The 18758-nt window shown below is 43.7% G+C and overlaps 1 protein-coding gene across 3 annotated transcripts in view; it reads left to right on the top strand.

Annotated features, from left to right (window-relative positions):
* Nucleotides 1-18758, top strand: part of LOC139598963 (protein FAM219A-like) — a 269866-nt gene that overhangs the window by 235635 nt on the left and 15473 nt on the right. For all 3 annotated transcript variants that reach the window (XM_071445889.1, XM_071445886.1, XM_071445885.1), the window contains one exon: nucleotides 9926-10028. In XM_071445889.1, coding sequence (XP_071301990.1) covers nucleotides 9926-10028 — 103 coding nt within the window. The remainder of the gene's footprint in view (nucleotides 1-9925; nucleotides 10029-18758) is intronic.

Raw genomic sequence — 18758 nt, 5'->3', positions numbered from 1 at the left:
CCAATCACTTGTTTTAAAATTTTAAAAGTTTAATAGTAATAAAATGGTTATAAAAATAGTAATACAAATTAAAGCAATAAGAATTTGGACAATCAGAGTTAGGACAATAAAGGACAATAAAAACAAAGAATTACAGACATCTGGATGCTTCTTGGGCATTAAGCCCCAAAAAGCATAGCTTGGTAACAAAGGATTAGCCCTTAAAAGCAATAGCCTGCTGCATATTCATATATCTCATATATGATTCAAAAATTCTTTTCAAACAAAGGGTGTTTTCTGCTTAACTTCAGCTTCCCCCCTCATCTTGTAAATCAATCTTCTCTGGTTCCTCGGAGTCTGGGCCTTCCCAATAAGGAGGCAATAATTCTTCTCTTGGAATCCTGTTGTATCTCCATCCAGAGAGGATAATGAGAAGAATTTCTTGGTTATCTTTTCCATTCCTTGGGTCAGTTACAAAAAGTATCTTACATCACATAGTTTCTATTTTAATATTATGCTATAGCCTAAAAACTATATGTACCACACTACTTAAAGGGATTAATACAACATAACTTCCAACATAACACATATAGTATTCATTTTAATATTTGTGAAGAGCCAATCATATAATAAGCATTTTTCACACTCTGAAAATCTAAGAAAACAATACACTATTTAAAAATACAGCTGCAGAATGTTTCACTTCCCAGAATCAATGTGAGATAAAAGAGAAAGACACACAGGTGACATCACAGGTTGCCAGGAAGAGAAGCAGGGTCAACATTTTCTGTTGTGAGGTGTGTTAGTCTGTTGAGTTGCCATAAAGGGAATCAGTAATAACTCAGGCCTGGTGTCAAGCTAGGCTGGGATAACACTAAATGGTGGTGTGTCTTGGTTTACAAGACAGGTGTCTGCTAGGGAAGGCAGAAAGCCTCCCTTGGAATGGAGAATGTAAACCCCCTCCCCCCAAATTATTAGAATTTTGAAATTAAGGGCCTCTTAGGCAAAGATATGGGAATAGGAATAACAGTTCTTTACTAGTATATATAACAAGGCAAACAAAACAATTACAACCACAGCATAAGTAAGAAACAGAACGAGGAACCCAGTGACAGCCTTTTCGGCTGCATCACTTTCCTCTTTGGTGTAGTTATGGTCACAGCTGGTAGGGGCACTGGCAGGCTCCTGGTGGACAGGGCAGGTGCAGTGATCCCCACATGGCTGCAGGGGGAGCTCTGGCGTGGGTTCGCGCAGCGCATGTGTCATGGTTTGACACTGGCACAATGCCAGTGCCCCCATGAAGATACCCTCTCCCTGGTTTCTGCTGTGAGATGTGACCAGGAATAAGCAAAGCAGGCTCCTACTTAGGGAAAAAGAACCAGAACTTTATTAACTACTCTACAACTACAGATAAAATAAAACCCACACATAGGGAAAATGAAAACTTCACAAATGCATTTCCTCCTCCCCCTACCAAATTTCCAACACAATACATTTGTTTCTCAAATCACCAACTCTCGGTCCAGCACCACCCTTCAAACAATCAATCCTCAGTTCATCAAGAGGAGAGGAGTCCTTCTTGTGCCATGGGCTTCCCCTGGAAACACAGTCGAAGCCTCGTGTGTTTCCGTGTCACTCGTGGCACCGCCCGGAGAACATCTGCCGTGGTGACTTCTTCCTTTTCATGTCCAGTGCTCTCACCACTGAACACGGACCAGAACTGCTTCTAGGGTTGTCTTTTAAGGATGCTCTGTCCCGATCCAAAAAAGGCACAGTCTCTCCTTTGGGACACCTGTCCCCACAATCTCTCCTTTGGGACACCTGTCCCCCCCATATTTTTTCACCCCCTGGGGCCAAGGGGCATCAACACTGAACCCTCTTGGTTCTGAGGCCATTGCCTCCCCCTAGAATGCAGTCTCTGTGTCACAAGGAACTTGGGTCTGTCCATCTCTCCTTTGGGACACCTGTCCCCACAATCTCTCTTTTGGGACACCTGTCCCCCCCATATTTTTCACCCCCTGGGGCCGAGGGGCATCAACACTGAACCCTCTTGGTTCTGAGGCCGTCATCTCTCTTTTGGGACACCTGTCCCCACAATCTCTCCTTTGGGACACCTGTCCCCCCCATATTTTTCACCCCCTGGGGCCGAAGGGCATCAACACTGAACCCTCTTGGTTCTGAGGCCGTCATCTCTCTTCTGGGACACCTGTCCCCACAATCTCTCCTTTGGGAGACCTGTCCCCCCCATATATTTTTCACCCCCTGGGGCCGAGGGGCATCAACAATGAACCCTCTTGGTTCTGTCCATGGCTATACAAAAAGAGTCCAGCAAAAGCTACTCCATCATCTCTTCCCACTAGGATTCTTCTCTACTCTTCTACTATCTCTCACTTGCCCAGACCTCTCTCACACTTGCACATTCCTTCCTCATCTTCCACTCTATCTTCTAGGAAAGGTCAATGTTCTGTAAAGTTCTCATTCTCCAAAAAGGGGTTAAAAGCTCCTACAAGCAGCCGGATGAACCCCCCCCCCCTCTTCTCCGTCCCAGCCGTGCTGCCGGCACAGGCCCATGTTTATCCAGTTTCAAGGTTACAGTCTCAGGCAGCGGCTCTTTCTCTCTCTCTCTCTGTCTCTCAGGGGGGGCTGCCCGATGGCTCCCGGTGTCTCTCTCTCTCTTTCTCTCTTCCACCCTTCCACCCCGGGGCTCAGGCCTACCTCTCTTGGCCACATGGCTTTCCCCTCCCCCTGCCCAGCCAGCAGCTGGGCCGGGGGAGAGACCCGAACTCTTTCCCGCCAGAAACCCAAGAGACCCCTCCCAGGGGAGAGCTCTGCTTTTAACCCCGTGTTCTCAGAGGCGTGTCCATGTCCCAATGGCCAGGTTAAATGCCAATATTAAAGTCTGAATATCCATTGGCCAAAAACACAGCATCCCAAAAAACACATTTCCTGTCAAACCACCACAGCATGGCAATAGTGGCTCAGCCGGGAAGGGATGGAACAGAGGCTTTACTTCACAAATCCTTGGAGCAGTCAATCTCAGTGCCCCAAGCAGGACTCTTGGAAGCAGCAGGCTGGAACAGCAGGGATGAGCAGAAATCTCAGGGTGGTGGACGAGATGTATCAGAACTCCATGGCAATAGCTGGAACTTGTGGGATGACCTGGTAGGGCAGGGGGATGTGGGGCCTAGCAGCAGAAGAAAAGTTCCCTGCTGGGTTATGGTGATGGCAGGGAATTCCTTTCCCCAAGTTGCAGGTCTGACCGTCCTCCTCCGAAGCCCAGCATAGGAGAGAGAGAGCGTGTCCCCAACTCTCCAGCCCTCATCTCTTTACCTGCCTCTCTTTTAGCGATATCTTTCTTGTAACTTGATTGGAGATCAGGTGTTGTCATGCTGCGCCCCCTAAGCAACAAGCTTTTCCATTCCCAACTGCCCCAGGTAAGGGACTCGTGCACGCCTTCTTTAACTTGCCCTAGACAACCCCGGCTGTCTGATGGTCACAATACAGGGGGGGGTAAAGGGAACTATAGGGAGAACAGAGGACATCTAAACTACAGTAACATAACTATACATCACTAAAGGTTTTCCTAATATTCACACAATAGTTATCTCTTAATTGCGAGAGCCAATCATCTCATTATCCATCTATAACACAGTGAAAGTGAGTTGGTAAATAAGGACTTTACAATTAAAATTGTAAGGCAGGTATGCATTATTCCAGCTGGGACACATAGGGGATATTTCCACCATACATGCGTACCTGGTGAGACAGGTTTCAGGTTTAAATACAAATTGATCCCCCAAGCCCACACCTCCCTGCCAGCCCATTCCCCGCCCATTCTCCGCCTTCTTGCGCTTCATATTATAATTAGTCTTTGGTGGTGGCACGCCTCCTGGTGGTCAGGGGTAGGGGTCTTCAATGAAGTAACATCATCTTCTTCAGTGTTTGCCACTTGACCTTTTCTTCTGGGCAAGCGCAGTGGAGGTTTGGCTTTCTCCCAGGTCAGTTTGTCCTGGCCAAAAGCAGGGGCCTGGTTCTTGCTGGCTCCTTAAGCAAAAGGTTCTGCTTTATGGGTTTCAACAATACCTGAGTCTTGCTTTACTGAGTTTTCTTATCTTTATTGCCTTTACTTAGCAACTAAATTCTTATGTGTTCTGTTACAAGTTGTTTCTACCTAGCAAGTTACATTCCTGTTACAAACTGTGTTCTGTAATTTTGCAAACTTGCTAAATAAGTTATATATATCTTTCTGTTTTCCTCCACCTGCCTGAGTACATTATATGCTTCTAAAATTCTGAGTTTTCATTAACATACATATTTCCCATATTAAAAGACAGTAATAAGCAAGAACCTGTGTGTGCATAAGCTAAAGAAAAAAAGGTCAGTCAGTAGCAATGTTCGGACACTTCCTGGGAAGCAGGGCTTCAGCACGCGTAATGGTTCCTCCAGGAGCCAAACACTGAAGAATCACAAATGCCCCATCTTCCTCTTTTCTCCCTGTTGCCATGTATCACAGTGCAGGTTTGTTGCGTTACGTTGCAACTGAGTTCATCGTGTCCAGGGAGGGTGCAGCTGCTGGTGCTGGGCATGGGAACAAACGAGATGGGTCTTGGTTTCATAAAGCTCAAGAATCCATTTATTACCCCTGGGGAGGAGGGGCTGAACAAAGATGAAAACACCAGGCAAAGGCAGGGTCATGGGGTTTTATAGGGTATCACGGGGGTGGAGTTAGGGTTTGGGTCAAGGGAGGAGTTATTAGCAACACAAGGAGGGTACAATCAAATTCCCACCACTTAGGAACAGGGGCACTCCACAATGATGGTCGTCTCGCCCATTCGAGAAAAATTCCCACATGCCATTATTTTTCACTATATGGATGACATTTTAGTATGCACTGAGACTGACTATTATTTGGAGATGGTTCTCAAAAAGACTATGCAAGCCATTGAAGGAACAGGATTTGAAATTGCTACAGAGAAGACTGAGCGCACCTGCCCGTGGACCTACCTTGGATTGCAAATTGGCGAAAGGACCATTGTACCTCAGGAGCTCACCATCAAGGACAGTCTGAGAACTCTGAGGGACCTACATTAGTTATGTGGAAGCATAAACTAGGTTTGTTCACTGCTAGGGATCACGACCGAGTACCTTGCACCCCTTTTCAACCTCCTGAGAGGCTCTGATGACCTCGACTCTCCATGAACCATCACACCCGAAGCCCAGGTAGGAATCCAAAATGTATCAGAGGCACTGTGCTTAAGACAAGCCCACCGCTCTGATCCTACCCTGCCTTTCCAATTTGTCATCTTGGGTAAGTCATCCAGGTTTCATGGGCTCATTATCCATGTGGGACCCCACTCTGAGGGACCAGCTTTTAATCATAGAGTGGGTGTTCCGATTGCACCAACCACATAAGACTATCAGAACACCCCAGAGTTGATGGCTTAGCTCATTATAGAAGTCAGATCACGCCTCAAAACCTTAGCAGGGTGTGAGTTCACATGTATTTACCTTCCATTGACATCAGGTGATCTGGAAGCTTTGCTCCAGACCAATGAACACCTCCAGTTCTCTCTTGGCAGATACCCAGGTCAAATCTCTGTCCATCTACAGAAACATAAACTATTTAATGAGTTGTCTAGGTTTGGAAAGACAGGTGTCTGCTAAGGAAGGCAGGAGCCTCCCCTTAAATGTAAAAATGCAAACCCCCTCCCTCAGAATTGCTATAAATTTTAAATTAAGGGGCTCTCAGGCAAAATATGGGAGCAGGAATAACAGTTCTTTATTAGGGAAGAAAGTAAAAAGATAAAATAAACAATGAAGCAAACCAAAACAACACTGACAGAGTCAGAATACAACCTGACACCCTGTTGGTCAGGGTGCTGGTAGCAGTCCAATTGGAATTGTGGCTGCATTCCTCCTGGAGTGTCAGGTGTGGTTCTGTTTGGGCAGGGATCCTGTAGAAGGGTGTAGTCTTCCTCTGAAGATCCAGTGGAAGAGGCAGCTGTTCCTCTGGGAAATCCAGTGGAGAAGCCGTGTTGGTCTTCCAGAATCTCAAGATTATATCTGGGTAAGAATGCTTGGCTCCTCCCTCTGGGCAGAGCATCTCACAATGGATGACATAGTTCTTATCAGTCATGCAGTGACATTCAATAGCCTATTATCAGCAGATGTCTCCCCGCAGGAAGGAGTGGTTGTGAGAGATAAGAGAAACTGCCCACTAAACAGAAGACAACTGCCATACAGATGGCAAATAGAATACAATTTGCTTGGCAATCCAGGACATGGGTGTTTTAATTTGGTTCAAAAATAATTTAAGAGTTGAACTCCTTTAAAGGCACTGACTGTTTTAACTGATGGCTCCAGAAAATCCCATAAGTCAGTTATGACTTGGAAAAATCCTGACACTCAGGAGTGGGAGTCTGATGTTCAAATTGTTCAGGGATCCCCACAAATTTCAGAATTAGCAGCTGTTGTCAGAGCCCTTGAGAAGTTCAGACAACCCTTGAATCTGGTTACTGATTCGGCTTATGTTGCTGGAATAGTGGAAAGAGCGGAACATTCCTTATTAAAGGAAGTACCAAATCCAGATTTATACAGCTTGCTTTCGAAGTTAACATACCTCCTCTCCCACCAAGAGCAACCATATCACATTATGCATGTGAGGTCACACACTGACCTCCCAGGACCAATTACAGAAGGGAACCAGAGAGAAGATATTTTAGCTATGGCAGTGCAGGCCACCCTACCAGACATTTTTTATCAAGCCAAATTGAGCCATCAATTTTTTCACCAAAATGTACCAGCCCTTGTCCGTATGTTCAAAATCACAAGGGAGCAAGCAAGAGCAATTGTGGGCTCCTGCCCCAATTGCCAGGAGTTTGCTTTGCCCTCTATGGAGGCTGGGGTTAACCCCCAAGGCCTCAAAAGTTTACAGCTGTGGTAAACAGATATCACACACTACGCACCCTTTGGGAGACAGAAATGTATCCATGTGTCCATAGATGCCTTCTCTGGGGCTGTATTCATATCTGCCCACTCAGAGGAAAAGGCCAAAGACATTATCAAGCATTTTCTTCTATCATTTTCCACCCTAGGCATCCCCCAAGCCACCAAAACAGATAATGGTCCAGCTTACACTTCCAAAAATTTCAAACAGTTCCTAGATCAATGGGGGGTGAAGCACACCACTGGCATACCCCACTCCCCAGCAGGGCAATCTATTGTAGAGAGTTCACCGTACACTCAAGAGAGTCCTTGATCAGCAGCATGGGGGAAGTTGAAACACTACCAAATGTAGAAAGATTATGTAACGCTCTTTATGTCATCAATTTTCTTAATACTTCATTTATGGAGCCAAACCCCCCATTGCACCAACACTAGCAGAGGTCAGCTCACAGAGAAACCCCCTGTGCTGATCAAAGACCCCAAATTCAAGCAAATAATGGGTCCATTCCATTAGTAACTTGGGGCAGAGGCTATGCTTGCATGTCCACAGAATCTGGCCCAAGGTGGATTCCTGGCAAGAATGTCAAGCCATTTATCAAGTCGCCAAATACAGCACCCAGAGACACTTCCCCAGAACCCCAGAGACAGGAAAGAGGTCAAGCTTGGGTGGTGTGGAGCAGAAGAAGGAAAAAGACTGTAAACACAAATGTTCGTCACAGAAGCAGATGACTCTCTACTGCTCCAAAAGATTATAAGACTCTCTCTTGATTAATAAACTTTTTGGACAATGGGGGTTGACAGGATGGGATTCATCTTTTGTTTAAGAAATTTTTTCAATTGTAATCATTGTTTTTATTGTTTTACTCATGTTTCCCTGTTTAGTTAAGTGTCTGCAGAAGTCCATTGGGGAAGTCTTCTTAGTAAGAAAAAACAGGGGAATTGTGGAATCCTCTGGATCTTTTCCCCTCAGGGAATTCCCCAGAGCCTCCCTTAGAGAGACTTACCATAGAGTTTTCCCATCTGGGCAGACAGAAAAGACTTCCCTATGGAGTCTTGCACAACACTGATCCATCCCAGTTCCTTTCTCCATATGTCCCAACTTCCCCTGGTTTCTCCTTTCCCTGTTTCCTCATTGTTTGTGGTGCCACGGTGGCCAGCCCCTTCTTCCCTGAAAGCCAATCCCCTTTGCCCTGCTCCTTGGTACCGCCCCCATAGCCTCCCCTACTTAAACCTTGTGGAGAGCACATGGTTGATCTTTTGTCTCTGGTTTCCCCTTTGGTGTGCAGAAATAAACCTCAGTGGAATTAACTATATAAAAGGCCCTTCTGCCTCTCTTCGCTGAGCTTGCCGTGGTGAGTGTGGTGTGCGTGGACTTGACTGCCTTGCCTGAATGTTTACCCAAGCGGCATTTCCACAGGAGATACTTATTAGGGAAATAGGTAGCAGCAACCACCATCTAAACCCCCGCACTGCTACACAGGCTGGCTTGTACTGTGTGAATTAAGGAGCCCCTGGGTTGACTGACAGGGGCCTCGTCCAATTACATCTCTCCTAAGACCGCAGGCATTTCACTGGCCAGAACCTGAAGGGATGTAGAGATCTGACCAATGAAAGTATCCAGACCGGGTTTTTCAAATGCTCTGTATAGGGAAGGGCTTGGGAAATAAACTCTCTCTGTTGCCACATGAACACTGGGGTGAGTGGTCTTTGTCTCCTGCCCACCCCCCTGCCCCCCCCGCGAGTCACATCACATCTCCCTTAGCTTTATATATCTGAGCTGACATCATATGGTATGGAATATCCCTTTGGCTAATTTGGGTCAGCTGGCCCAGTTGTGTCCCTGTGTCCCTTCCCAGGATCTTACCCACTCCCACCCCCTTTGATGGGGGAAGGAATGTCAGAGGGACAGCACTGCTCAACAGTAGCCAAAACAATGGTCTGTTATCAACACCTGTCCAGCTACCAACGCAAAGCACAGCACTATGAGGGCTGTGAACTTTACCTCAGTCAGACCCAATACAGTGGGTATGTTAGCTTTAGCATTTGGTGACCTTGGAGACAATGGGACACGGCTCATCCAGCTGTCCTTTCCTGAGAGATGGAGAGGTAATGTCTGTTGCTATTAATTCTGCTATGCATTTTGCTGCTATTGTGAGCGTTCAGGAACACATAATCACAGAATGATTATATGCAGGTGCTTTTATTAAGGAGCTCTGGGCGTCAGGGGTACACAGACCCAAATCTGACCCAACATGGTTTCTAGCCGAACATGTTTTATATTCTATCGTTATATAACTTACATAATAATTATTAAACTTACATTGTTCTACTGTATACATTGATTTCATCCAAGCACGGATTTCTCATGATCCCCATGAAACCCCTAATATAGTTTCTCATGATTCTTTAAACAATAATTATATCTAATCACATCTAACAATTATATCATTTATCATCTACTGACTACACAGGTGCAGTTTCACACGATCTAGCAAATACAAGGCCTAACATTTCCCAGGGCCTACCTTTAACATTTTCCCAGGGCCTACTAAGCCTAACTTTCTTTCTAACTCCCGGAATTTTCTATGATTTTAAAATCTTTTACTATCACTATCAAATGTGGAGATTCTCAGTTCAGTCGAAGAGAATTCTCCCAGGCTTCAGGCCTGGGAAACTTAGAGAGGAAGAATGAAAACAATTATTATCTCTCTTTCTGTTCATGTTGTTTATAGATATGTACCTTCAGAGTGTGCTATCCATAGTTCACCAATAGTGTGAAAGGTTTTTACTTTGAGACCAATCAGATTTCACCTTAGCGATCCTGGTTATAAAAGGACGCTACCTCTTAATAAAGTACCTCTTTTTCGCCTTCTTAACCATGGAGTCATTTCATCCATCCCCGACTCAACAGCATCAATCAAATCTGAGTTTCTGCAGCTGTATGGTGGCTAACCAGGCTGTTGCCCTAATTTTGCTTTCCCTCTTTGTATCCCATATGCAGAGAAGCAGAGGGAGCTGGCTCAGAAGGGCTTCCTGAAGAATGGCAACATGGGAAGCCCAGTTAATCAGCAGCCCAAGAAGAACAATGTGATGGCACGAACAAGGTAAAGGACTGGAAAAGCACTCCTCTGTGCTTTAAGCTGCAATCCCTAATGATCTTAGGATGGGCAAGGATAATGGTCATTGCTATTTGCCTACTGCCAAACACTGCAAGAGCAGTGATGACCCTTCCTGGTGCTGACATGCCCAAATGCTGTGTTGCATTCCATCCCCTGGGGAGATGCAGGGACAGCTGGGCTCAGGACTGGTGACAATGCAGCCTGAAGGAGGCAGAGGAAGCCCAGCCTGGTTGAAATTAGGGATTTGATATGACTGTTTTACATGTTCTGGGTAGTCTCACATAACACCTAATCCTGACAGCAGGAGAGTGTATGATGCTGCTTCATGTAACACAAACTGATTTAAAGCTTAATTCTGCTTTGGCTGCTTTTATTACAGTAGTTCCCCTGTTCCTTTTTGATGATGGCCCCTTCTCCATACTTATTGACTTAAAAAGGATTGTTAACAATCCATCTCTGTGTACTTTGCCATATACCTCCTCCTCATTTGAAACAGCATGGTCATACTTTGCTGGAGCTACTTTGGCACATCTCTGTATGACAGTATCAGACAGTGCCACAAATTGCTGTAAAAAAGGATGTTATTGGATGAATACTTTCATTTAGAATATTTCTATTGTTTCCATGCAAGCTTCCGTACACCAATGTATCATTTACCTGCATTCAGGAGTAAGGAACCTCCCCTGAGTCCACAGGATTATATGCTTTGCAGTTTTTAGAGGAGGACCTCACTTAGAATAACAGCAGAATATGATAAAGTTGCTTGAATTACCATATATTACATAGAAAGGGAACTGCAGATCAGAGCCTTTCTGTTAATTAATTAATTCCCAAACCCCACAGTAGTAGTCATAAATCATGCCAGGATTTTGTCAAGTTTTATTTGTAAGCCCCTGTGATGTTGGAACATACTGCATTGCTCACTGCTCTGTTTGGTTGTTGAGATCATACAAAGGAGGCAGACCCTTAGTGGCAGCAAGAAATTGGGCAGATGCTCCCACTGGCTTTTCCATGCTTCTTGTCTTCCAAATACAAGCTGAAAAAAAATGGTTTCTTTTGGCAATAGGCTGAACGCTAGTTTTCCAAGAGGAATGGTAGAAGATTTGCTGCTTGAGAAGTTTAGAAACACTGAAATTAGTGAAGGAAGATGCTAAGGGAGAGAAGATGGGATATGTACAGGTGCCTACTTGTAAAATTAGTGACTTCTCCTTGGAGAGGCTGCCCTTTCTGAGCTGTCAATGAAAAGAAGAGTGATTTAGGTGGGAAAGGACTGAGCAATGACACCCATCAACAAAAGCTTTAAACAGCCAGTTCAGTCAGTTGTGTACACCTGAGCACTGTTCAGAGGACATGTGGATGCCTTCACTGCCAAGCAGAGCCTGTTGGCAGTAGACTTGCATTTCTTAGTTACTTTTCACACAGCTTTTAGAAGCATCCCTTGGGATCTGCAAAACAGAGGTTTGAAGCCATTGTTTTAGCAGCAGATGTAGCCAAGCTCCATTGTTCCCACATGGCTGGGAGATGTCTGGCACAGGGTCTCACTGGCCCATGTCTCTTAATCTCCCAGCTCCCTTGGCTTTCTGAGAGCCAAGCAGCACCACAAGCATAGCCCTAGTAATACTTCAAAATAGTTTTGTCTGTTGTGCCACAAACAGGGAACCCCAGGAAGGCAGAAATGCCACAAGCTTGTTCAAGCAACTTTTCACAGGATAATGACTGCAGTACAATGGGAGATATTCCAGTGGGATACTCTGCAAAACAATCAGGTTATGGTAGTTCTTTAAAGTCTAAACTGTTGACTTCCTCTGGTCTCTGCAGGAGGAGAATAAGCTCAAGCCATGTCCACATTTTTAACAGTTCTGCTCTTCTCCTCATCAAATATGTTTTCCTTCATTCAAGGAAACCACATTACCTCTCCTAGTCTCTACTTCACCTTTTCCTCCTTTCTTAAGGCTTTTGTTCTGTATTTTCTGTATGAATTTCTTACATTCAGCTTCTAGTACTAGGTAGCGTTCACTATTCAGTCTTCTGGGTCAGGGGCACAGCCAGCCTTAGAGGTAAAATGTTCTGAATCTATAACACAATTGGTCTCCCTAAGAGCAAATAATAATATGTGAACAAGGTTGGGGTGTTGCTGGCATACTCACTATGAGCACTGGTCTTGCAAAAAATTCGGCTAAATAAAAAACTCCTTAACATCAGTGTAGCATTAAGAAGCAGGCATTCTTTATTTGGCTGGCTACATGGGGGGATAGCTCCTCCCAAAGTCATGCATGCTGAGTACAGGACAGTTTCTGTTTATATACTGTATTTTGCATACATATTCATTGATTGTCCTGGACTAAACATACACATGATAATCATTTCCCTGAAATCATTAACATATTTCCCCTCCCCTTTACATATGTGTTCTTCTGCCCTGTGAGTCTCTCTGGAGGTCCTTGGTGGTAGTAGACCCCAATGTTCCAGGTGACCTGGCTGAGGTGGCAGGACACTGAGGCTGGTGAACTTCCAGTTCTCCTTCTTACACAATGGGCCTTGTGCAGTTTCCATTGGCCAGTAGTTTTGGAGAACAAGCAGTGTATTAGCTCACCAGGTAGAGGCTGTTTATCATCTGGTAACATTCCCCCCCTTTGAGGCTTGTGAAGCTTGTCTTCTTTTGCAAGCCTTCATAAGCCTCACTTTGCCTTTTTACTAACATCATATAAGTTCCTCATGTTGCATTAGCAATCATGTTTTTATGTAGTTTAAAGCAAGCATCATAATCACAATTATTACTATGATCACAATTATACTTTGGAAAAGAGAGGCCAACAACCAGTTAGAGAAAATTCAAATCCTTTAAATATTTTGTTTAATGAGTTACTTTCTAATCCTGCCCTTAATTCTCTGCTGGATGGATCAACTGATTTTATCCTCTGTATTTGATCATCCAAGTCAGCAGTCACATTTGGAATGTGGACACAAGTATTGTTGCTTAAATTCAAGTATCCACATACTCCATGTAGCAGCATTAAGTCTAAGGCAAATCTGTTTTGTACGGTCATTTTAGTTATGGCTTACAATTGTTCTTTTATTTCAGTGAACCCCAACTGAGTTGCATTTGCTAAAGTTTCCATTTTCAGAGTCAAACTGTGTATGGTTAGTCTATTCCAGAAGGTAGATATCTGTGGAGTGAAGATGGATTCTAGAATCCATCCCATTATGGTTCCTGTACAAGGGTATTTCCATGTTTCATCACGTTTAACTTTTCCCCGTAGTCGGGTTCCCAGTGGTGACTCCTTCCACAAGGGACCACGTTAATACCCCCAGTGTCCATTGTACTCTTGATTCTCCCAGGGGCAAATGTGTGGGCCGGATTCCATTACTTCCCACCCATACTGTGGGTCCTAATGATTTTGCCATGTCTTGTTGACAGTCTATACCTTTCCAAGTCTCGTTTGTTAGGTGACACCAGGTGTCATTAAGAAAGGTGGAATAATTTCTACAAACACATCCTTACCTTAGATCTTGAGCCACAGTCATGAGTCACTGTATGTCAGGATTATTACTAGTACAAGTGTATACTTGAGTGCAATTACACTTTTTTTTATCTTTGGATTCTTTTGCCTTGACCTTATTAAATCAGAATATTTTATACCTACCTGTAAGGGGTCTTCTGGGAGGCCTGAATTCTCTTCCCAGTCTAGACACCACTGAACTGGATGAATATCTTCCCTTTGTCCCATTTGAGGGATGTTCCATATTTCTGGTATTTGACATCCCCAAGGGGTATTAGTGCAGTCTGTCAGCCAATAAATATTCCCTGAGGTTATTTCCAGATCTGGTTTTGAGATATTACAATTCTCAACAGTATCATTCTTATGTGTCCATTATAAGGAATATTCTCCTTCCATCCCTGACCAATTAGCATGGGTGCTATTTCCTTTCCACGTATTCCCAAATTTTTGTCAAATTGCTGACTAAAGCTCCCCACAGAACTGGATTTTCTGCAGAGGTTGGTGTTGGCAAACAAGCTGTTATAGAGGTTACATTCTGTAATCTGCCAAAATCTTGCACTAGCTTTAAGATCACATTTCCCTTCCCCAGAGATTACCAACATAGTTTCTATTATTATTATAATTATGCAATTATTTATCATCTTCATTTAGATCCAATAAATAATATCCCCCTAGAAAATCATATCTTATACCTAAAACAATAGGGTTTATATACAAAAAAACCCTTGCACAATGTTAATTAATCTTGTTTCTGCTGTGTTTAATGTGTGGTTGCTGGTTTTACCCTCGTGTGATAGACCCAGAGTTCGATTCTTTCTACCTTAAGTGCTGTGTAGGTTACCAGGAGAACTTGAAAGGGTCCTTTCCTCTTTTCTTTCAAGGGTTCAGAGTTCCAGGTCTTTACATATACAAAGTCCTCAGGTTGGTATGGGTGAACGGGTGCATTCAAAGCAACTGGTCCTGATATGGTTATAAACCAATGGAGTACAGCAAGAGTTTTTCCTAAAGAAGTTAAGTATAGATTTAAATCTGTTTGTCCCTTTGAATGTATTTCTCTGGGAATGGATGGTGTTTGATACGGCCATCCGTACAGCAATTCATAGGGACTTAGTTTGGTTTTTGACCTTGGCTGAATTCTGACTCACAAAAGAGCCAGAGGGAAGGTCTGTGGCAATTTTAAGGAAGCTTCTTGACACATTTTGCTAATTTGTCGTTTCAAAGTCTGATTCATCCTTTCCACTTTCCCACTTGATTGTGGTTGCCAAGGTGTGTGTAAGACCCATTTTATATCTAGAGTTTTGCTTAGCTGTTGCACCACATCTGCTATGAGATGTGGGCCTCTATCTGTGGACATCCCAAGTGGCACCCCAAATCTTGATATGATTTCTTTAAGCATGATTTTTACCACTTCCTTAGCTTTATTGGTGTGACAGGGAAAGGCTTCTCACCATCCAGAAAATGTATCTACCAATACTAAAAGATACTTACACCCGCTTTGCCTGGGTAATTCAGAGAAATCTATTTGCCAATAATCTCCAGGTAAATTTCCCTGTTTAAATTTCCAGGAGGTGGCCTCTTCCTATATATGGGATTGTTTTTTAAACAAATTGGACATTTCACTGGGATTGATTTGGCTATTTCAGTCTTTCCTGTGCTGAGTACAGAGCTTTGGAGACTAGTATCATGGACGCAATTCCCCAAATAGGTTTTGTTGTGTTCTTTTTTCCATTATTTTTCTCATTACAGAAGTTGGAACTATAATGTGTTGGCTATCTGTTAGCCACCATCCCTCCTGATTCTTAGTGGCTTTTAATGTGTTTGCTAAGCACTGATCCTCACTTTCATAATTAAGCCTAAATTCAGATAGGTCAATTTCTGATGCTAACACTAGGATGACTTTTTAAGCTAGTCCTTGAGCTGCTTTGTCTGCCTATCAGTTTCCCACTATAACATTAGTTTGTTCAGGTTGATGTGCTTTACAACTCACCACTGCCACGTCCTTTGGTTTTTTAATTTCTTCCAAAAGTTGTAAAATTTCTTTTTTGTGTTTAATAGCTGATTGTTGCCCTGATAGCAGTCCTCTTTCCTTCCATATAGCTCCATGGCCATGAATTACACCAAATGCATACCTAGAATCAATCCAAATATTCACCCTTTTGCCTGCTGACCAATGCAATGCTTGTTTTAGTGCTATTATTTCTGCCTTTTGTGATGACATGGTAAAGATCAAGCTTCCAATACTTCAGTAATGGTCACCACTGCATATCCTGCCATCTGTTTTCCCTTCTTAACAAAACTGCTCCCATCTGTGAATCATTCTAAATCAGGATTCTTTATTGGCTCATCTCTCAAATCAGTTCTGCTGAAATATACCTGTTTGACAGTTTGGAGAGAATAATGTGCTGGGGCTCCCTCATCCACTGCCTTTGGATCAAGGAACACAGCTGGATTTGTGGCTGCTGTCGTCTTCAATTCCACATTATCCTGTTCCAAAAGCACAACTTAGTATTTAAGCATCCTGCTGGGAGATAGTCAGTGCCCCCCCTTTTGCTCTAATACAGATATTACCATGTGAGGGATGTTATAAATGATCAATCAAAAGCCAAATTATCAAAAAAATGCAAAAAGATTTATTTATCATTTTCCGCGACCAAAATACGGTCCTCAAAACCACCACAGCCAAAGAGACAGCGTCGAGCCTTGGATCGGCGCTGGGTGAACCTGGATCCGACCTCTATCGCATCGAATCCCCCCCGTTCACGAGAGTCACTTCTAGCAGAGATGTTTTATACAGTTTATTGTGCCCGAGGCGAAGGAGTCACAGTTTCTTTTGTAACTCTTCACATTCATAGTTGGTTCTTTCACTGTGCAGAGCTGGACAATTGCTGCCTCCTGGTTGATAGCCAGCATTGATTGAATCCCGGGAAGTCGTGTATTCACATGTATCTTTCTGGCTACTTCAGCTATCTTGATCGATGTTATCCACAGGGTGATGATCGCTCTTAGGCAGTTTCCAATGACTCGGGGTAACGGTGATCATCGCACTGGGTGCGTCTATTCTTGGGCTAAATGCCGATCGTTATCTGGCCATCTCCAGGAATTTTGGAGTTTGAATAGACCCGCCTCTCAGGCTGCTTGTGGTCAGAGACTCTTTTGGGTTTCACAATCTTTATAAATTACATTATTTTATCGCATCAATTATTTCTAACATATATTACAATCCCTCCCCTTTAATATCAACCCATTAATTCATGCTCCCTCTATATCCCAAATTACTATTTACTTCCTACTTCTACCCTCCACCTTTAAGGATCTCCTACAAAGAGAAAGCTTTATTAAATTCTCATTCCATGCTCTCCTTGCGGGATTCCCTGATAACCATTATAATTGTTCCCATTTGTTTTGACCTGTTTCTCAAATTTTGCCAAGACCTTGGCAGCATTGCTTGCACACTTCCCTTCTCCCAGGCTCATGATCTTGGACATGTTGTTTCCGGAAGCCAACTCTGGGTCCACGGGCACTACAGCTATCTCCATGCCCTGTACCACAGAGTGGATCAGTCTAATAAAACAAGGAATTAGACATGGGAGGAATAGGATTCCTGGTACTGAACACAGCACAAAAACCATTATTTTGTTCCACCAGGCCCCATCAAATAATCTGTCCCACCAGGATGACTGCAAGATCGAATTCCATTTCTGAACTTGGACATGGGTCACTTTCTTAATTTCAGCTGCCAATCTTCTTATGGTTTCTCCATAATCATCAATTTCGATACAACATTCTGATTCACTGAATTTTCTACACACTCCCTCTTCTTTGGACAGCAAATAGTCTAAAGCTATTCGATTCTGGTACACAAATTCTCGTACCTGAGTGTGCTGCTGACTCAACAAATCCAGGGCCTCTGAGTTGTGATTTGACACAATTTCCACCACTGCCTGCAACCCGATCAGCCGGTTCAGTAGATAGATTGGAGTCCTATATCCATAGCTTTCGTCCTGAGCCCATGTGGCCGGCCCATAATAATCAATTATCCTTGCTGCTGACCACTCCTCCTCCCCCCAAGTTTGCCTGCCACTTATGACAGGTATTTTCTTCAAGCTTCTTTGCTCCCTCCTCAGGGTTTCATAGAGAGGAGCCCCTAGTAGGTTACTTTTTGTTTGGGAGAGAGTGAAGAAAACTGGCCGGATTATGCCCAATGTGCATGATCCTTTCCACCTTGGAGGTAACTCACTGTATGCTTTCTTTCCACAAATCAAATAAATTCCATCTGAGGCTTTCCATCTGATATTAGTTTTCCCTGGGTCTCCCCAATATCCTCTCAGGCCTGCCAAGGATTGGTAAGGATTAGCTCCGGGACTCTTGACCCAGCAAAGTCCTATTTGACTATTCCAATCACAATTTGTTTCATTTTTCTGACTCCAGTACCCTGTAGGAGGTTCTGGTTGCCAGACTTTGCTCTTGCTGTTTGAATTTACTGTCAGAGTGGTTATACACAGAGTGTATCCCACCATTTCAGTATATTCTTTCCCTTCTCGACTGATGCAGATTGTCCCAATCACTCGTTGATCCAATACCCATCCTTCAGGTCTCTGTGCCAATTTTGAGACCCTTGGTTGTCCCATTTCAAAAGCTGTTCCAGAGCCAAACCTTCATCCTTTTCATGGCCACTTCTCTGCCGATTTCAGCCCCCTGCAAATCCAACAGTTTAACAATCCCAATTCTGTGGCAATTTCCTGCATTAAATCAATGAATAAGTTCCGGTCCTGGGAAGGTAGTTTCCCGTCAGCGTATTGTTTCTCGAGCAGTTCGTACTGCTCCCCCAAAGTTTTCAATCTTTCCTGTTCCACCCTTTTCTTTCTCAGTTCTGACTCCCTCCTTTTCAGCTCCTGAGTAATCTCTCTCATTTTTCCCTCAGGATCTGTTCCATCTTTGTTTCTCACAAAACAGACAGCCCTATCATATTGCAGGCAGACTCTATCATTGTTTGCCTGTGCTAAGTCCAATATGGTTGGCTCTCTGTTCAGGGTGAATTTGCTGTCAAATTTTATATCTTTCCACCCAATACATTTTCCCATTCATCACACACATTCCCAGTTTTGAATTGTCATAACACAATGGATTCACCTGGTGATATGCTACAAAAATTGATTCTGTCTTTCCCCCAACCCACATTGTTCGGTTACATTGACTGCAAATGGGGATTGACATT

This window comes from Agelaius tricolor, unplaced genomic scaffold (assembly GCF_023055355.1).
Source record: "Agelaius tricolor isolate 1412-34295 unplaced genomic scaffold, bAgeTri1.0.p SCAF_21, whole genome shotgun sequence".
Taxonomy (NCBI): Eukaryota; Metazoa; Chordata; class Aves; order Passeriformes; family Icteridae; genus Agelaius; species Agelaius tricolor.
The sequence above is the reverse complement of the archived record's forward strand: the minus strand, read 5'-3'. Positions and strand labels throughout refer to the sequence as shown.